This window comes from Netta rufina (assembly GCF_964035555.1).
Source record: "Netta rufina genome assembly, chromosome: 3".
NCBI lineage: Eukaryota > Metazoa > Chordata > Aves > Anseriformes > Anatidae > Netta > Netta rufina.
Window position 1 is genome coordinate 8046012 of NC_140125.1, and position 18945 is coordinate 8064956.

The 18945-nt window shown below is 38.2% G+C and overlaps 1 protein-coding gene across 1 annotated transcript in view; it reads left to right on the forward strand.

Moving 5' to 3' along the window:
- Window positions 1-15893, forward strand: part of PLCB4 (phospholipase C beta 4) — a 201970-nt gene extending 186077 nt beyond the window's left edge. Inside the window, exons 36-41 of the mRNA XM_084285056.1 lie at window positions 2557-2732; window positions 7085-7186; window positions 8810-8867; window positions 9309-9395; window positions 11483-11519; window positions 14295-15893. Of these exons, the coding sequence (XP_084141182.1) occupies window positions 2557-2732; window positions 7085-7186; window positions 8810-8867; window positions 9309-9395; window positions 11483-11519; window positions 14295-14383 (549 nt within the window). The 3' untranslated portion in view covers window positions 14384-15893. The remainder of the gene's footprint in view (window positions 1-2556; window positions 2733-7084; window positions 7187-8809; window positions 8868-9308; window positions 9396-11482; window positions 11520-14294) is intronic.
- The last annotated feature ends 3052 nt before the right edge of the window (window positions 15894-18945 follow it).

Below are 18945 nucleotides of genomic sequence, written 5' to 3' on the forward strand. Positions count from 1 at the left end.
CACTAAATAAAAGCAAACTCTTTTATTTCCTTGGACGCATGCCTGTCCTTCTAGGTCAATGTAGAACAGCCTTACTGTGACTAGGAATCAGATCTCATATGTTAATATCCCCTGCACTTTCTGGGAATTTGAAGTAGTCTGAAACCCAGTCCCAAGCGACTGTCTGTATGGAAGAGTCACACAACAGCAAGTGAGGGAGGAGATTACTCGGACAGCTCTCTCGCAGTGCCTGCTACAGTTTTATTGACTTTTGAAAGGGGACAGAGGCTAGTCAGGGTATCCTCTGTAGGAAGGTAATTTGAATCACAAATCTTTGTAGCAAACCATGTGTTGGCTCCTGTGCCAAGGTATATGGTACATGATTTGCTGCTGGCTCTGCCTGCATCATGGGTCTCATAATTACATTATTATTTTCTAAACATTAATACTTTCTAACATTGTGACAATAGAAGTTTTCTGAGTGCATGGTCCATTTTCTGCTGTGGTCCCAATTACACTCAGTTACCAAGGACTTTGGATCTACCTGAATCATTTTTCTCCAAGTCATGGATGAAGCTGAATCCATATGGATACTCTGTGCTGAAAGTAAATAATAAATAAAAAAAGAATGGGTGTTCCCCAAAACTTCATCAGTGGCTAACTTTTAGCTCCACTGAAGTGGACTCCAAGTCTCCCTGGGGGTAAGCCAAATGATCAGTATTGAGAGGAAATGCATAACCGAAGTGTCTAGTTGCATGAGGCCCTATAAATATTAGAGGGACATCTCCAGAGAGTGTTTAATCTGTAGGTGTGATGAATCCTGCTGTGAATCTCTCCCATTTTCCTCATCACTGTTACAGGGAGCTTAGACTAAACTTGGTCCTAACGTAAGTGCCATAATAAGTGCTAGAGGTGAGTTGGAGTGCCTGCCCCTTAACCTTTCAGAAATTCCACCTGAAAGATAAGTGCTTTTTCCTTAACAACTTCCAAACATTTCTTTTGACCCAATTTAAAACCAAATCTTTATGTTTTTCTGGCTACAAAGGCAGTACTGCCTTAGGAACTTCTTATTAAAGCTATTACTCCCACTAACAGCTCCACATCCTTCAGTGCTTCTATTGCTTCACAGGTTCTGTTTTAGTAGTATGCTTACCCACATGCACAAAATTAAGTATGACTCTTTTTTCTGGAGGAACATTCACACTTAAATATCCTGTTGAATTAAGCCTGTATTGGTCTTACCAATGTCCTCCCTCAAAGTGCTTTTTTTTTTTTTTTTTTTTTTTTTTAATGACAGCTGCAGAAAATTACAGGTAGCTCACCTGCAGCTGCTTCTGCTTCACATCTTATCTGTTTTGATATGAAACATCTATTTAACTGTAGTTAAATGCAGGTCTGTTTTTCATGTAGTGGTAGTCACACAGATCTACTAGAAAATTACTTGCTCTTTTTTTTTTTATTATTATGTATCCAGCTTTATTGCATGTGTCCTTTCTGTAGGGTGGCCTTCAGAGAGGCCTTTCCAGGGCAGAATGGGGACTGGGTCTTTTCAAGCCCCCTCTTCTTTCACCATCGCCAGTGTGTGTAGGAAGGTCAGCTCTGCATTATGCAGAGCTTCTGTGGGCCCACACCTGAAACGCTGGCATCAATCACTCACTTTTTGAGCAAGATGGTGGCAATTTTTGATTTGAAGAGTAATGTTTAGCTTTCATAGAAGATGACCCAAATGTGATTAGTTACCATAGCAGCACTTGAAATTAGTACCTGAAAATAGGTTTATTTTTTGTGAAGCACATTTTGTATACCATTTATGGAAAAGTGGGATAGCTTGTCAAAATACCTAAAGCTGATTATTAAAGGATAATAAAGTATATCTTTCTATTAGCTTCTTTTCTAAATCATTGAGTGTAATATACTATTATAACAACAACTCTAGTGATTTAGACTTCTTCAAATTGTGTCTTGGGAACTTTCCAAAACTTTAATCTCTTTTTTTCTTGTGAGTATTGGGAGATAAGCAAAAGAAGAATGCTTGTCAGATTCCCTGCTGCCTTAATGAATATAAAACAAAGATACGTAACCTATCCTAAGATTCAGGTTGTATTAAATACAGGATGTCTCTGTGAACTATCTGTTTGTAGAGCTGTCTCACAAAATCAAAGACTGTATTTAAGCCCTCAGAGAAGTCCCACTCACTAGGTTTTTCCATTGCTACTTTCAATATTCTTCTTTTTTTTTCCTTACAACTAGGAATATGGAAGCATTTTATAATGAACTTGGTGTTAGAGAAGGTTTTAAAATAATGTTAGTACAGTCAAAAGCATAAATGCAGTCAATTCATTCAGGGCACTTTAGGTGTTAGGGGTGGCTTTATATTCGTCTTTATAACACCGTGTAGTGTCCTCAGTGGCTTCATTACTCTGAAGCAATTTCACTTATGTAACTTCGTTTGCACAGTTTAGCTGCATTCTTTCTAATCTTTTTTTTTATGATTGTCTCTACATCATCTTCAGCAGCAGTAATAGTTGGTCTTAGAGCCTGAGAACCACTGGCAAAGTTGCTGTTCCTTCTCTACAGGTAAAAGAGATTGTGGCACAGCACACTAAAGAGTGGTCCGAGATGATCAATACACACAGTGCTGAAGAGCAAGAAATCCGTGATTTACACTTGAACCAACAGTGTGAACTACTGAAGAAACTGCTGATTAATGCTCATGAACAACAAACCCAGCAGCTAAAATTTTCACATGACAGGTGAGCAGCGCAGTGCTACTCGATGAAAATGGCTTGGCTGGTGTCTGTTTTGTAGAATGCTTTAGTTTCTTGTGCTGATAGCTTCTGTACTGCTGTCAAAGGTCCTGGACTGCATGCATGGTAGAAGTGAATTAAGTTATCAGACAAGGAATAGAGGGATGCAGGAACGGGCTTCTTGGCAGGTTTAGGTTGCAGGAACTTCATTAAAAGTAGCAGATGCAATGAAGTGGTGGTAGTTCACATCAGCTGTGGATGTGTCTGGACTTTACCCAGAAAAACTGAGAAAGATCAAGTATGAAAATGTTCTTTAAATTGCTAGCACTTGTGGGTACATGTATTTATAACACTGTTGATTGTAAGAAAGATCCACAAAATGTAAGATCATAAGAAGAATGGATAATGAGGTAAGCTATGTTAGACTAACATCTTCATACAATATACAGCCATAATCACCGGGAACACAGAAGATACTGCATGACACTACTGTCACATTCCTTGTATAATTAACTGTCCTGCACATTTGAAGAAATTAAATACAAATAGTGTCCAGACTGTTAAAAATGGAAGTAAAGAGAGGAATCATTTTCCTCTGCTATGATCTATAATGTGAAGCAGCCTTAAAAGCACATGAATGCAATATGTGTGTTCACATATATACGTATTCATATGTAATTGTCTACAGCATATTTCACATCAAAACCATAGGGAAAAATGAATAAATAAATCACCTTTAATGAAAGAATTTAAATTATTTTTTAAAAAAATTCTGAGTGAAAAAAGCAGCTTATCTTTGCATCAGAGAACACACGCTGGGACCTGCAAGCTTTCCATCCAACAGAGAATTGTCCCAGCAAAAGGCTTTTAGTGAGCTCATCTTTATGTTAATCTCTGTGTTAACCCATGTATTCAAGCTGTTGTTCAATACATACCCCATCAAAACTAAAGTCAGAAAATTGTTAAATTATAATACAAATGCTTTGTTCAAAAGACAGTAGCCAGAGGAAGGTGCAGTCCTTAGTATTGTGTCTCTGAATCATACTGGGCTGCATCATCCAGCCCAGAGAAATCGTATCTCTTTGGTTTTGAGAGTCCTGCTTTCTGTCCTGTTTGAAATTCACTCCAGCACTTAGAAGATACTCTACTGACGTATACTCTGCTTGTGGAACAGAATATTTTTGTCCTCATCTTTTTGAAATTAAGTTTTTGTTAGTTTTCCATACGTGCTCTCTTGGGTTTAGAATTTCTTCATCTCTGTGTTGACCCTGTATAATTTATTGTAAATGGTTCATATGTTCTCATTAATGTATTTTTCTCTCTTAATAGAAATCACTTAAGTGTAAGTCTACATATTGTTCTATTTTTAGAGCTTCTAAGAACCAGACCTCAAAATCCCCATTCTGATAAATACTAAGAACTTTTTCTTCTCAGGAGTAACAACCTTCAAATCTTTTTTTTTTTTTTTTTTTTTTTTTTTTTCTTTATTCATTGTAATTAGTTTCTGCTTATTCAGGAGCTTGTATGTAATCCCCAGATGTGCAGACCGGGAACTTCCCTGTTTAAAACAAATGTAAGAGTGTGTCTACATCTATGAATATTTCAGAATTTGGAATGGGAAATTCGAAATGTGAATAATAATGCCCCCAAAGAAATTTAACACCTAATCATTTGTGAACTATTTCAGAGAATGCATTGTATGTGGGAACAGATACACATTTATATGTATAGGTGCATGTAATAACCAAGAGACAGCTCAGGTAACCATAGGAAAAGAGGGATCTATCTGAAAGCAGTGTGGGAGGTGGACCATACTCTCAGCATGCTGTTCTTGCTGCTTCCCTTCTCCGTGAGCTCAAGTAATGAGTTAGCTATCACAACAGAGGACACAAAGCTGGTAGAAAAGATCAGTAATCTAAAATGATAGTTATCTGCTGCAGGGAAGATTGTTTCCCTTCATGTGCAGTGGGAAAAGCAATTACAGTTTATGCTTTGAGCTCATTTAAAAACAAAGCATAAAACCGCAAATACTACTAAAAATCTGAAGCTTATTGAACTCCAGGGATGTCATCCCCCCTACCTACCATGAATGGGTTAGCTTTACTGACTGGGATGCAGTGAGCTTGCAGCAGTTCAGAAATTGAGGACTTGAAGCTCGTATCTGCAAGCATTTTGTAATTGAATAACATGAGAGAGAAAGGAAAATTGTTTCTTTCTTCTTCTTCTTCTTTTTTTTTTTTTTTTTTTTGGTAATACAAAAGGAGTTTTCTAGATACTCAAATAAGACTGGTGACATAACATTAATGCACTTTAAAGTAATCTAAATATATGTATAAATTCCCAGGATAGATTCAAGTGTTTAAACTCACGTATCCTTTCAGAAGACATTTGTACAAATTTCAGAGTTACAATCAGTATAATACAGTAGGAACCCAACAGTTAAATTCTGTAGTCGCATGTGGTGTTTTTTCAGAATCCCTTTTTCCTTTGCCATCCTGGCTTATCTACTTATTGCAGTTAACTTTTACTATAGGTGTCCCCATCACCTCTGAGCAGGAGGGAGTTCTTTAATCATGGCATATGGGCTGAACTTTGGGATTTCATGTGAAGCCCCACATCAGACAGTTAGGCAGTGAACTGATGCTAGAACTTTGGCCCTGTCTTTGGGAAATGCTATTTTAGAAACAGAAGTGGTCCCTACAAGTGCTTGTCGGTGATTTTAAAAGGACGATGAAATTTTTCATGTCTTCTATTAAAAATATCTTCTATTTCCTGCAAGTGGTGAAAACCAAAAACACCCAGGAAGACCATCAGCAGTGCAACTGAGAGCTAAATGATAGCTGCCAGGACAGAGAAACAGTTGTGCATGGATAGGTGTTGGCTCTTCTAGCCATATCCGTGGCCAAAGCCTCATTTTAAGTCATCAGTGATGCACAGTAGTCCTCTAATCCTCTTAACTGCTTTCACTCTGAAATTGTATCTGATGCAAATAGATTAAGTCAGTATGAACACCCACACTGAAATTTTTTCATATCCCTGTGCACAGGAATTTAAAAAAAATATTTCAGTACTGCTCTTAAGGTAGTGTTCTTGAAAATTACTTTAAATTGAGTATAGAAAATAAAAGCTTTTATTTGGAGAAGGGACTATTGGAATGAAACGTGCTCCCAAAAGAACATTTTTTAGAGTTCTGTCTCATTTTTACTGCTTCTAAGTCTGTATTCAGAAAATGTTTCTTATGAATTCTTAGGGGACAAAGAGTGCTGCACTTTTTTAAAAAAGTTTTAATGTATGAAAAGTGTAAGTTATGGAACAAGTTTACTCATGCTACTAAATCATAAATGTCTTCTAGAGATTGAAGAGTGCCTCAAAAAATCAGTGTCAACATTTCATTAAATTAAGCACTCTGTTCTGTGCCACTCTTCTCCTGTGCATACTTAAAATTTGGGGTTAGTAAGTACAATAATTAATCAGTGTTCTACTCTAAGATATGTCCAGAAAAAGAGACTGAGGCACTGCCTTGGCTTGCAACAGGTAACTTTTACTTGCTTATGCACTGCTGGGGATTTCACAATTACTGTTGCCAGTTATTCACTATCTAATTTCCATATATAATTCCTGTCTAAATAAGCACTTAAGATCAGGAGCTGCCAGAGCTGGAATACTAAGCAGGCAGAAAGCAAGAGCTAGCCTTCAGGGAAGGCCTTTCTGGAGCTTGGCTGGCTTACCCAGATTGAGCCAAATTCTGTTCACTCACAGTTCAGAAGTCGTTTCTGAAAGTCAGCATCTGTGCTGTTACTCCCAACAATGAATCATAACTCCTGCTAAAGCTACACAGTTTCACAGAAAAGACTGAAGGGTTCTCTGGGCCAGAAGGAGAAAACAAGCACAGGTTTGGCCATGGTCTAAAACATAGGGCTTTTTGCAGTCCCAAAGTAGAAGGCTTAAAAGGAAAGCTGTCAGCTCATACCACCCTAGGAAGTACAACTATTATTCGTACTGCAGCCATATTCAGAGTAATAGATAAGTTGCATTTTCTACATAGGTGACAGTAGCTCATGTTCAGACAACTTTATAATAGGGAGAAAAGACTATTTTCCACCCTTTAAACTTTCAGAGTGTAAAATGCATAAAGCTTCTCTTTCCAATTATATTCCCTAGGACAAATGAAGATTTCTGAATGCTTGCTCAAATTGTATAAAGTCTACCTAAAGGAAGGCAATTTTGTTATAGTCTGGTCTTTCCTCTTCCCTAATACTTCAAGGACAAAATAAGGCACAATGCAGAGTAATACCAGGAAACCAACTTCATCAGCAATTGCATTTTGTATATTCATGATTTTATTTGATTTTGCTTAGGGAAAGCAAGGAGATGCGTGCCAACCAGGCTAAAATATCTATGGAGAACAGCAAAGCCATAAGCCAAGACAAATCTATCAAAAACAAAGCAGAAAGAGAGAGGTAAGTACCAGAGGTTCCTTTTTGAGAAGGGAAGAACATTATCAAAAGCTGGCGAGTGAACTCTCAGATTAATTCTGTTAAAACCATGCTTTTATGTGGGAAAACAATGTCTAATGATGGTGCTGAATACTTTTAAATGACCGTTTTAAGAACGGTATTACTTTTCACTTGTTTAGTCTTTTAATAAATGTGATGCCCTTCTCAGAGAAACAAAAATGTCCTGAACTTTATACTTACTATCTGTGAGTGACTGGTGTAGGTCTAAGAGTTGTAATGACTGTACTTAGGAATGCAGTATACTTTTTTTTTTTTTTTTTTAATGACAGTAGGATTGTTCTGAAAAGGGAGTCTGAGGTTTGTCTAGGTGGACTTGGAATAACTTAAGAGGCAGCATCACTAAAAACACAGGAGGTGGTGCCAGTGAATGCTTTTCTCCATCTTCTACTAATAACACAGAAGAGAGATGGAACAGAAGACAGGAGTGCTAAAAGCAATGGTAATAAATGGAGAGGGTGATGAAAGATAAGAGCAAAGAAGCTGGAGGTGTACTGCTGAACAGCGCATGTATTGCCTCTGGTCCTGAACAGAACCACAGCTCTCTCCCTTATTATGTGCTGATATTAGGAACCTGGCCAGCATCTCAGCTCAGCAAACCAAGGGCTTCTAACACAGCATGTTTGGGGAAGACAGCCGCAATTGACTTGAGAGACTTGCCAGTACCAGCTACCGAGACTTTTTTTGAAGATTGATTTGCATTATATCTATTTTAAATTTCTTCTTTACGTTTCCAAATAAGTAGATAGAAGCAGAATGTACATGATGATGTCTCATAAGCCTTCAAGGTTTCCCCTTCACTTTGGGCTTGCCTTCTGGCTCATTTTTTCCTCTTTACTTTTTTCACTTGATACTGGGCGGTGTTGGCCAAAAGGCTTGAACCTGTTCCTACTGAATTAAGCCTCTTAAGTGTTACAAATTCCTAGCTCATCAGAAAGATGAGTTGTCAGAGGTGTTTGTAACTGCATGCTTAGTTTATATAAGACCTCCAGTAACATCTCGAAAATAAATCTCTTCCAATATTGGAATGCAGTCTGAATGCAGTTCCACATTTCAGGCTTTGAGGTTAGTCTGATTCAGTTCTTTGAACTATTTCTGGTATATTTCATGACATGAATCCTAAGAAGAGAGGCTTATGATTATGTCTCTTATGTTAGTATTGTATATTTATCTTTGTATAAATATTATCTTTAAGAACCTTAAAGCATTGGTAAACCATAACTTTACATATGATCATCAGATGTTTTTTCTATTGTCACTGCTAGAGACGTAGCACTCTGTAATCAATTTATTTTGATAAATGGAGAGTGAAATGAAGAATACACAGATGAATTAAACAGTTTAAGTTCTGTTCACCACTCCTGAGTAAGGGAAAAAGTCAAAACTTCATTGGAAACAATAGTGTAATAACTAGAAGACTGTTCAGCTTGCCATTAGTGCCATATGTGACGGATAATCAAAAATTAAAATAAAATTTACAAGTTTGTGGTTCTCTCTGCTGATACCTTTGAGTTTCTTTTCTTTTTTTTCCTAATAAGTCTTCATGGACAATGTCTGTATTTTTTTTAGACGAGTCAGAGAACTGAACAGCAGCAACACAAAGAAGTTCCTCGAAGAGAGAAAAAGGGTAACTATAACTTTGACAAAGTTACTGGGCACTATTTCTGGTTATTCATTTTCATTTCTGTGTTGAGAATACAGCTCTAGTAAAAATATTAAATACATTTAAAAAAAAAAAAAAGAACGTTTGTCCTTGCTTTGTTCCACATGCTTGTAGTATAAAGATCTAACATCTATATAAGAGCAAACTTTAAAACAACAAAGTTAAGGTTGATGTGTCTCTGTTAGACTTCTATGTAGTATATATATTATATGCAATATGTATAAATATATTACTGTTATATTAATAGCTCTTCTTAAGACTCTGTGATACAAGGGCCCCCTGTGAAGTTTAGTACTATCCAAAGGAGGCAACGCAGTATATATATGCGTGTATTTCAATTAAGTTTTTGTTGTGTGTGTTAATAATGCATTATATTTCTCTCCCAATATTTTCTCTTGCTTACAGCTTGCAATGAAGCAGTCAAAGGAAATGGACCAGTTGAAAAAAGTTCAACTTGAGCATTTAGAAGTCTTAGAGAAGCAGAATGAGCAGGTATTTTTTTAAAATGCTTAAAATAACAGCAGACTAGTAAGAATGGTAACCAGAATCAGGCTGAACAGGATGCTTCTAAATATAAATCATTACCAAACTGGGGAAAATGACCTTGTTCATGGTCACTCAACTACTTGGGGGAGTTAAAATGAAGAGGCAAAGTGAGTTAAATAACGATACAGAACTCAGTTTGTTTCAGATGTGAAAGCTTAACTGTTTAGTCAGTCTGTCCTTTTAGCAGCTCAGCCACTTTGGTACTAATTAGCTAGTAATAAAAAAGGTAATGAAAAGCCCAGAATACAAATTTTAATTACTCCACAAAACTACCTCAAGAAAATCTGTTTCTTTTGAACTTAGATTTCTAGTGCTAACTGGGAAGTAGAGGTAAAGCATGTGCACAGAGCATCTCTGAACTCCAAGAGCCACTTTAGTTTGGACTGAACAATAGAGTATAGTAGCATGGGAAGTTTTATCTGTGCTAATACACTCTTTCCTAATTAAAATACCTTTTATTTTTATTTTATTTATTTATTTTTTAATTTGAAAAAGCTACTTGGCAAGGCAAGGAAAATTCTAATCTTAATTCTGGTAGAAGCAGTACTGTTCTGAGCAGTTCCCTTGCTGAAAGGTTGAGCCAGCAGAGCTGTAATATACATGAACTTGCAGTAACGCACTTACACAAGTGTAAACTGCAAGGGGAATATACCCAGCAGTTCAGTAAGATGAGAGAGAAAGGATGTGTTTAATACCCATTGCTTTCAAGGGTTATGCACTTAATTCTTTTGAATTAAATTTTCTGAACTTAAACTCTCTGGCAGACACTGTATTATGAATTAAAGTAATCTTGCAGAGGGGGAGGGAAAAGTATGTCCAAATCAAGTGTTTCCAGTATCACAGGAGTCCCAAAAGCTGCGTGTGACTGGGTTAACTTCTGGGGTGATGACAGCAAGTAGGGTCACGGGCAGCTGCTACTACTGAGCCCTGGACACTGTGGCTCTGCCTTCTGATTGCTCCACCTTCCTTCTGGATAACAAACAAGATTTCCAGTCTGTCCCCTGCCAGGGTTTCTGTAGATGCCATCTCTGACATGCAATATGAATGAATATTGGTCATTCTGCTCCTGAGCAATAGCTGCATACAATCAAAAGGTGGAGGTTGGGGGACACCTAGGGGAGGCAATTGGGGTACAGTGGACCTGCAGCATTAACTTTAGAGAGCAACACAGAGAACTCTGTAAACTGAGCTAATTGACAAAAAATAGTGGGCTTGATCCAAAGACAGGTGTTTCAGTGATGTCTTTCTGCTGGTGGCTTCAGAGGGCCTTAGATCCAGTGTTTAAACACATAAGGACAAGAGGAAATGATTACAGTTGTACTTTCAACCACAATGTGGCAAACACATCCTGTATAAGGGCGATAGGCTGCTGGGAAATAATTGTGGGTCATTAAAGGAGTCACCTCTTTCAGCAATTAGATTCTTCCCTCACCTGGCTGGGGTTACAGCCTCCACTGCTCAGAGGCAATAACAGCCTACATGAGCTTGCTCATATGCCATTTCAGTGCAGGTCAGCCCACATCATCAGTGATGAAATGGAGGAAAATCATTCAGGTTCTGTCAGGTTATCACTTTGTGGGGGCATGTGGAGGCCCCTACCACAGGCAGTCCTTAACAGCTTTTTAACCCACTTGATTTAATCATCAGAAAATACACTTCCACACGTGCTGTCCTGACCACTTCCTTTCAGTCCCTAAAGTGCACTAATGCATACCCAAGGTCTGGTTTCATTGCTATATGCATTGATGTGTGAAAGCTAATTGGATCAAAATAAAGGTGGTATTTGTTTAATGCACATTTCAATTTTTTTTTTTTCTGATCAAATGGGTGAAGAAACTTTTCGTACAAATATAGAATGTAAAAAGTAGATATATGGGTGGAAACAGCCTTCAATACAAACTGTTATAATTTAAATTTTTGTTTTATGTATGTTTTCCTTGCATTAATTTTTTAGTCTCACTTCAGTTTTCATTCATTTAATTTGTTTCTCCTTGTATTACTCAATTTTGACATTATTATTTTTGTACAAACAGCTTTTGAAATCCTGTCATGCAGTGTCTCAAACACAAGGTAGGATGGACGTGTAATAAGCAAACTCTTATTTCAGTGTGCTTTCCTTCTAAATTTATCATTATCATTGGAGCCTTCCTTGTAAATGCAACCATTGGGAAGTACCATTGACATAGTGAACACAATGTTAATCTTTTTTGCACACAAGTATTTGAGCCTAACAGTACTTTGTGCTTTAGCATCTCCAATTCAGATGCATATGAACAACGATGTAAATAGGAAATATTTAGAGATTAACTTGTATTGTACGTTACCTGTTGTTACTGAAAGATACGTTCAGAGTTCTAAACTGTCTGCAAAAAGTGTCTATTGCTTGAAGAAAACTATTTTAGTGTTAACATACATATGCTTAACTGGTAATGCTGATAGACAGACAAAGAACATTCACATATATTAGTAAGGTAATAAAATAAGAAGTTCCACACTAAAAATAGCAAAGTATAAAATAGATTGCTAGAAATAGCTTTTTAGTGTTTGAAGAAGAGGCTTCCAGCACTTCAAAATTCACTTTAAAATCCAGCGCATTACAAAGTATGGTAATTATACTGTGTGGCTGTGCTGCTGTAGCTTCCTAAATAATCATTACTCACAAGAAATCTCTATTAACCCTTGTCTTTCCAAGGGAAATAGTTGTAGGCTTGAACATTCAGTTTTACAGCATTGCCTGACCTGAATTATTTTCTTGAATTGATAACATACTCACATATTGCACCACACTTTTGCAACATGTATTTACAGACATCTAATGAGGAAGACACATTCATCATTAGGCTAGGGGAGGGGAAAAAAAAAAAAAAAAGATTCTTCATTTAATGTATATGGTTCTTAGCCTGCCTCAGATTTCACTAGAGAGCAAGCATCTTGCAAGCAGGGTCCATTAACTGCCACTAACTTCACAGATTCACTGTAGCTTTAGCACTGCCTTCCAGAAAGCTCGTCACATTGTGTCTGTGTGTGCATGTCAGAATGCACTGTCTGTACTGGCCTCGGAGTAGCAAAAATGGGCATCGTGATCCTATGCTAATGTGTTCTTTGAAACCAGGTTATCTCTAAAATAATTCTGTACGCTATACACTGGCACGCAGAATATTTATAGGACACTATATGCCAGTAGTTAAGTCACAAGTCTAAAACATAAAATGGATGAGTCACTAAAAAACAAACAGAGCTTTAGCTGGAATTGCACTTCACACACAGGCAAAATCCAGCCAACATTTCAGAAGAGGTTGTACATATTTATTTATTTATTATGTTTTCACATTTCCATGTTAAAATTATTTCTTCATTACTTTCAAGCTTTTAACTCATTTAAATGAAGAGCATTGATTAATTTTTAATCATATTTATGACAGTTTCTTTGCTATTATCATAATTACTTTTTTTCCCCAAGATGATGATGATGATGATGATTGTGAAAGTACAGGGCTAGGTTTTTCAAGAAGGCATGTATATCACATCTGTACAAACCCACATTTACCTTGCAAAATGGATAGCTGTGCATCTCATTACTTTAGATCTACATCTGCCCATGTTCACATATATGTCTTTGTATGTCCAGAATAGGTGACTACTTAAGCAGGAGTTTGTATATCAAATTTCCCTATCAAAGCAACATTTACAACTTTCTGAGGAAGAGTTCACATAAATCAAGTTCAGTAGCCATGCTTCCCTGCCTAGAAGATACAAAGGAGGTACACTGAAGAAAGGATTAGCTTGGTTTTCCTCTTCCTAAACTTGTCCTAATCCTCAGAGGTTTGGTTGTAAAGATAGCTTGCCCTCTGGGCCAAGTTATTCAGAGTCCTTTGGGCTATGGATTTAAATAACTTCACAGATTGAGAGTTGTCACAGAAAATGAAGAGATGGTGACTCCCAGTTCTTTCAAGCCACAGAGTTTCAACCAAAGTACAATTTATAATCTGTGGCTGAGCCACAGGAGAAGTAAGCATGTACAAGTATGTATGTGTGATGGAGAGAAAGAGAATTTTAAAAGCTCCCTCTAAGCAGAGGATTCCCAGGCCAGATAACATTTTTATACAGTGCTTTAACCCTTCTTGCAAAGCCTGAGGCATACAGAGATATATTGCAAGATCTGGCATAAATTTGGTGCTGTATTATGCACAATGCAATTGGATGCAGTTTCAGGTGGATTCAATGTGTGTAATCCTATGGAGGACATGTAGCAGTAGTCTAATCTTGAGGTGAAATAGTTCACATCTGTAATAATAAAAGACAAGAAAGATCTCAAGGCCAGATAAAGATTATTTAACAACAACAAAAAAAGACAAACTATATAACATACAGCGAGATAGATGTAACAGATTTTCATAATTGTCTTTACGGAAAGAAATCGGTCCAGATCATAAATTAACTCTGAACATTTCAGGAACTAAAAAGTATATTGCAGTACTCTCACAGCAGTGATTGACCATACATTCCCAAAGACATTTCTTATCAGGAGAAACAGTAGAGTCAGCATCTGAATAGTTTTCTTCCCTAAAATTGGTGCTTTTGCATTTTACTGTGTGTTTCTTCAGAAATTCAACCAATGAATCTTGGAATAAAATCAAAAATATTTTCCTAGAATTTGTAGACATGAGAATTACAGCTGATTTTGAAAACATAATGACATGGTGGGAGGGGGGAGAGACATAATGTTATTACATGTATCTTCAGTGTGTTTTGCCTGTATTTTAGCCAGATGCTATCATATAAAATGTGCATCATTCTGAACACAAGGTCTGATGCAGTGCTTCATGTGGTTATTTTGGATTGCAGGCAAAGGAGATGCAGCAGATGGTGAAGCTGGAAGCAGAGATGGATCGCAGGCCAGCAACAGTGGTCTAAAGCCTCAACATGTAAATTGAAGTTGGAGAACACAGCATCCTTAAAATGAGAGCAAAATTCAAAATACTATTGCTGAGGTTGAAAAGTGGGCTTTTTCCTAGTCTCCCCCACCCCCTTTTTTTTGATATATAGAAAATGTAGCTATGGACCACCAAGTCTTAAGGTTTGCATTGTTTCTTTTTAACACTGAGCACTGAATTTCCTTTGTTGGGTTTCCATAATAAGAATTTCCTTGGTTCAGGAAAACACTAATCAGAAGATGAAGACAGTTTCTAAATCCAGTCCGTAATTCCTTTCTGTATCTCCACAGGCAGACTGCCTGTATCAATTACACTATCAGAGCCTTGAAATACAACAGATATTTTTAACATTATCTCAAATGGCAACAAATCCATAGTCAAGTCATGTTACCTACTATTTGTGTTCTCATGTGTGATGTATTGTGTAGAAAGCTCATGCTGCCAAACCACAACAAGTAACATGTCAGCTGCTCAGCACCTGCTGTCATTGAGCCCACTGACCTGGATTTTTAGCTAGGTCACTATAATAATAATCCCAATCAAGTTAGTAAGGAGTAGAATTGGGGCAATTTTTAATTTATATCTCAAAATATTTTTCAGGCAGCAGACAGTAAACAGCTGAACATTGTATACGGTTGAAAGTACAATATGTACAAAGTCATCCGTCAAATTCATCAACTGTAACAGTAACTTCACAGGATGTTTCTGCAGTCCAATGATGTAATTCACAAGTGCCATATCAACTCCATCATGTCTGAAAAAAAGCCGATATCCTGTGAAAGTTACTGCAATGGTTAGCATGAGGGAAATACAGTGTATTTGTGCCAAACTTGCTCAGTGCTCTAAGGGATTATGTATTAGGCACTTTAAGAAAAGTTTACATCATATGTCGCTTGTACAGAAACTGCATTTTGATCCTGTCGCTGCAGATCCCAGATATTACAGTTCATTGTAACTTAAAGATTGTTTAAATGGCTTTTGGCAAAAAGTTTGTAACTGTGAAAATGTAAAAAGTATTTATACACTTCAGAATCACAACATTGTAGAAAAATTCACATAGATGTTGCCACATGATAAAACTAGTAAACAGAAATGCTAAGAGTATGTTTGCATGTGATACAAATGCTAATAAGACTGTAATGCCTACTATATGACCACAGTCATTCTTTTAGCCAGTAAATACTGAATAAATGTATGGCACAGAATATTGTTTGATTAATTACAGACTTTTAGCATAACAAGGTCTCTCTATATATGTGTGTATATTAATTACGTGGGCATTCTTGATACTTCAAGTAAAAGAAAAGTACATAACTAATTTAATTTTACACAAAAGTATTTATGCAGATTTTCAGAATTTCATATCAGGAATAACCTTTTTATGTCCATTAGATACAAAAACAATTTGCTAATGTGTTAATTTGCATGTTTCCAAAGCTTGCTGTAGTTATATTGCAAAACAATGCATGTAAGCATTCCGCTTGGAATTTGTCCATGCTGCCAATTCAAAGATGACTGCATGGAAAAATGGTAGTTTAGAACAAATCAGATTCCTGATTTCAATGTACTAAGCACCGATTACTTTGTTGTATATGCCTGTACAAATGACTTCTACATATTCCTATAAACAAAATAAATGAAAAGAGATAATTATGTTATTGTTGGTCCTGAGATGAAACTTTCAACTTCTCTAATAAAAAACTTAAAATTCAAAACGTGTAGTGACCATAGTGGATTGTAGGGTGGTGTTGTTATTGCCTATGATTTTTTAATAAGATGTATTTCCTGTAAGAATGTGTATAGTGTAAATATATTTATATCATAGCTTATTTATTCAAACGAGTCTTATTTCTTTCAAGTGGTTGAAGAACTGTGCAGCGTTGGTCTTTGCAGTACTACAGAGCAGCCTGAGTACAGTGTAGCAGCACTACATTGAGAATCCAAGAACCCAAGTGCAGTATAGCAGAGAACACAGCTGAGACAGAGGTCAGTGAAGTAGTTAGGTGTTTGAGACAGGATTTAAACAAACTTGTGATGCCAATTCAGAATTCCCATTCTGATGCACTTAACCTGTGGAGGCACCTCCAGCTCCTTATGCTCTGTAATATTTTAAAGACAGGTTGTGTGCACACGCACTGGGAGCAGCTGTCCCTGCTCTCTGAGCTTGGCTGGTCCTCTTCCCAAGTGCTGGAGGGAGCTGCGAGCAGCAGCGTTTTTAGAGCATGCTGGAAAGGATCTGGCAGCTTGAAAAAGGTGGTGAATTTTATTTTCGTAATAAAAGTATCTTCTAAAATACACCTACTGGAGACAGTGCTGTTGAGCTGGAATTTAATACTGATGCCTACTACTGTGGTTTCTAGACAGTGAGAAGAAAATGACAGACCGGGTATGGAGGGAACTGGATGGTGAACAACTGAACATTACTAGCCTGAACGTTACTAGTCTTCTAAGGCTCAGTTACAGCCTAGCTGAAAATCACTGTTCTAGCTGTTAAAGAACTAACTGCAAATGGAGGACCTGGGTTCAGTTCACTTCCCTCTCTGAGGAAAATCAAATCTCCCTGTCATAATTCTCTGACAAATATCATACACATCGGGGGATTAGCTGGTTTTGGAGGGGAAAAAAAACCTGTCCACAGCCTCCTTGTGAGTCTGTGCTCACTGCTCAGCCAGGAGTGAGACATTGATCGAGTCCGAGAGAAAACGTGCTGCTGTGAAACCGCAGAGCTGGGTAGCCTCTGTGTCCAGGCTCTGCTCGCAGAACTGCTGCGTATTTCATCCACTGACAATTTAGCATAAAATGCAGACAGTAATTTGAAATTAAGTGATGAATTTTGTCAGCTAAGTATTTTGAAATACTGTTTAAGTAGTATTTGATTCAAAAATTATTTGAAATTTGGCTGCTAATGAAACGAGGTAAGAATTTCTATTGAGATAAAATAGGCTAATCAATTTGAACATTGATACTGAGCCGAAGCAGTTTAAAATGTCACTCTCCACTGGGGTGATGGATTCCACTTCACTGAAATTTATCCAGGGAAGCAGTAGATTCTCCCTCACTTAATTTCTCCAGATAAATTCAGTGCAGCTGTGATGGGGAGGGTTGTGACACCCTGGTTGCACAGGCAGCCACTTGTTCTTTCATTTCCACTGACTCGTGGGTTGATCATTAGCTCACCTGTGTCCAGCTGAGGTCTGTTTAACCCATCCCGCTTGAGTGCAAAGTGCACTGCCAGAGATACGAGATACAGCTGGGGGGCTGAATTCCTTGCCTGAATTCCTTCCTCCATGTGCTGTTGCCCACTGGCTGCCAGTGGCAGGCAGACACATCCCGGAGCTGCTCGGCCAGAAATCCCAGCTCGCAGGAACGCACCAGCGGCAGTGCTGCAGCCCCGCTGTCACCATGCTGTGCACTCCCTGCGAGGAGGCTGGTAAGAGCAACTGCTGGCTGGTAGTTGGGAGGTAGCAGCAGGAGGCTCAGCCTTCAGAGATGCCCAGGCTCTCTCCCCACCTGCGGGTAAGAGCAGGTTGCAGAGGCTGGGCTGGCTCCAGGTGGTCCATTAGCACAAATCAGGCCTGGTCACAGCCATTCAGTTCAGCTGATGCTGCACTGGCTCCCTCAGGTTAGAGCTCTGCTCACTTAATGTTTTTGGGGCTTTCTTGGTGTGAGGAAACTTTAACCCTTTCCCTTTTCACCATGGAAAGCAGCATAAACCCTGCTCAGCAGGCTAGAAATAAGGGCGATGCTGAAGCTGCAGGATTTTGTTCTGTGCAGCTGGCAGGTGCAGGGAGAATGCGGTTCTGCGCCGTGGGGCTTGGGGCTGCAGTCAGCCTCCTGTCCCTGGCACAGCTGCTCTCACTCCGCTGCTCCCTGTGCTTCCCTCCCACGCAGGCTGGGTACAGGGGCAGCTGCTCAGCATTATATATTTATTTGGAGGCTTAGAAGCTACCTAGAAACCCAAGGAATATTTTGAAATAAGTAGGGGGCTAGAGGATGAAACAGGGACTAGTAAAGCACTGCAATCCTCAGTGAAAGGCCTGAACTCACTGGGGAAATAGTCTGGTGCAGTCAGAGGGGCTCACATAGGAGGTAATGGCTTTTTGCTTTAAATAGTCCATTGCGACTGTTATCCATGGGTTAGTCTTGTATCACTACTGACACAGATCTGGCTCTATTTTGAGGGGCAGGAATGAGTCCTTATTCTGAAAGGAGATGGAGGGGAAAAGGCCAGAATGTAGTATTTACTACATACAGTGAGCAGGAAAGGAATTTGACAGAACAGTTACAAAACTGAAAGCAAATGAACAAACAGAAGAAATCAATGTGTTCCTTCAGTAACTTTTATTTTTGAAGAGCTATTTCCCAGCAAGACAACCATTCTCTGCAGGTGTGCCCTGGCAGGGAAAGGGCAACTTCCCAGAAGCAGCAGCCTGCAATCAAAACTCCCCTTGTAGTACCTTGCTTGGCAAAGCTCTGGACTGTTTCCCCCAAACTCCTTTTCCTGAATTAGAAAATTGAATTATTAGTGAATCCTTGTAAGGCCACGAGCTCCAAATAGCTGC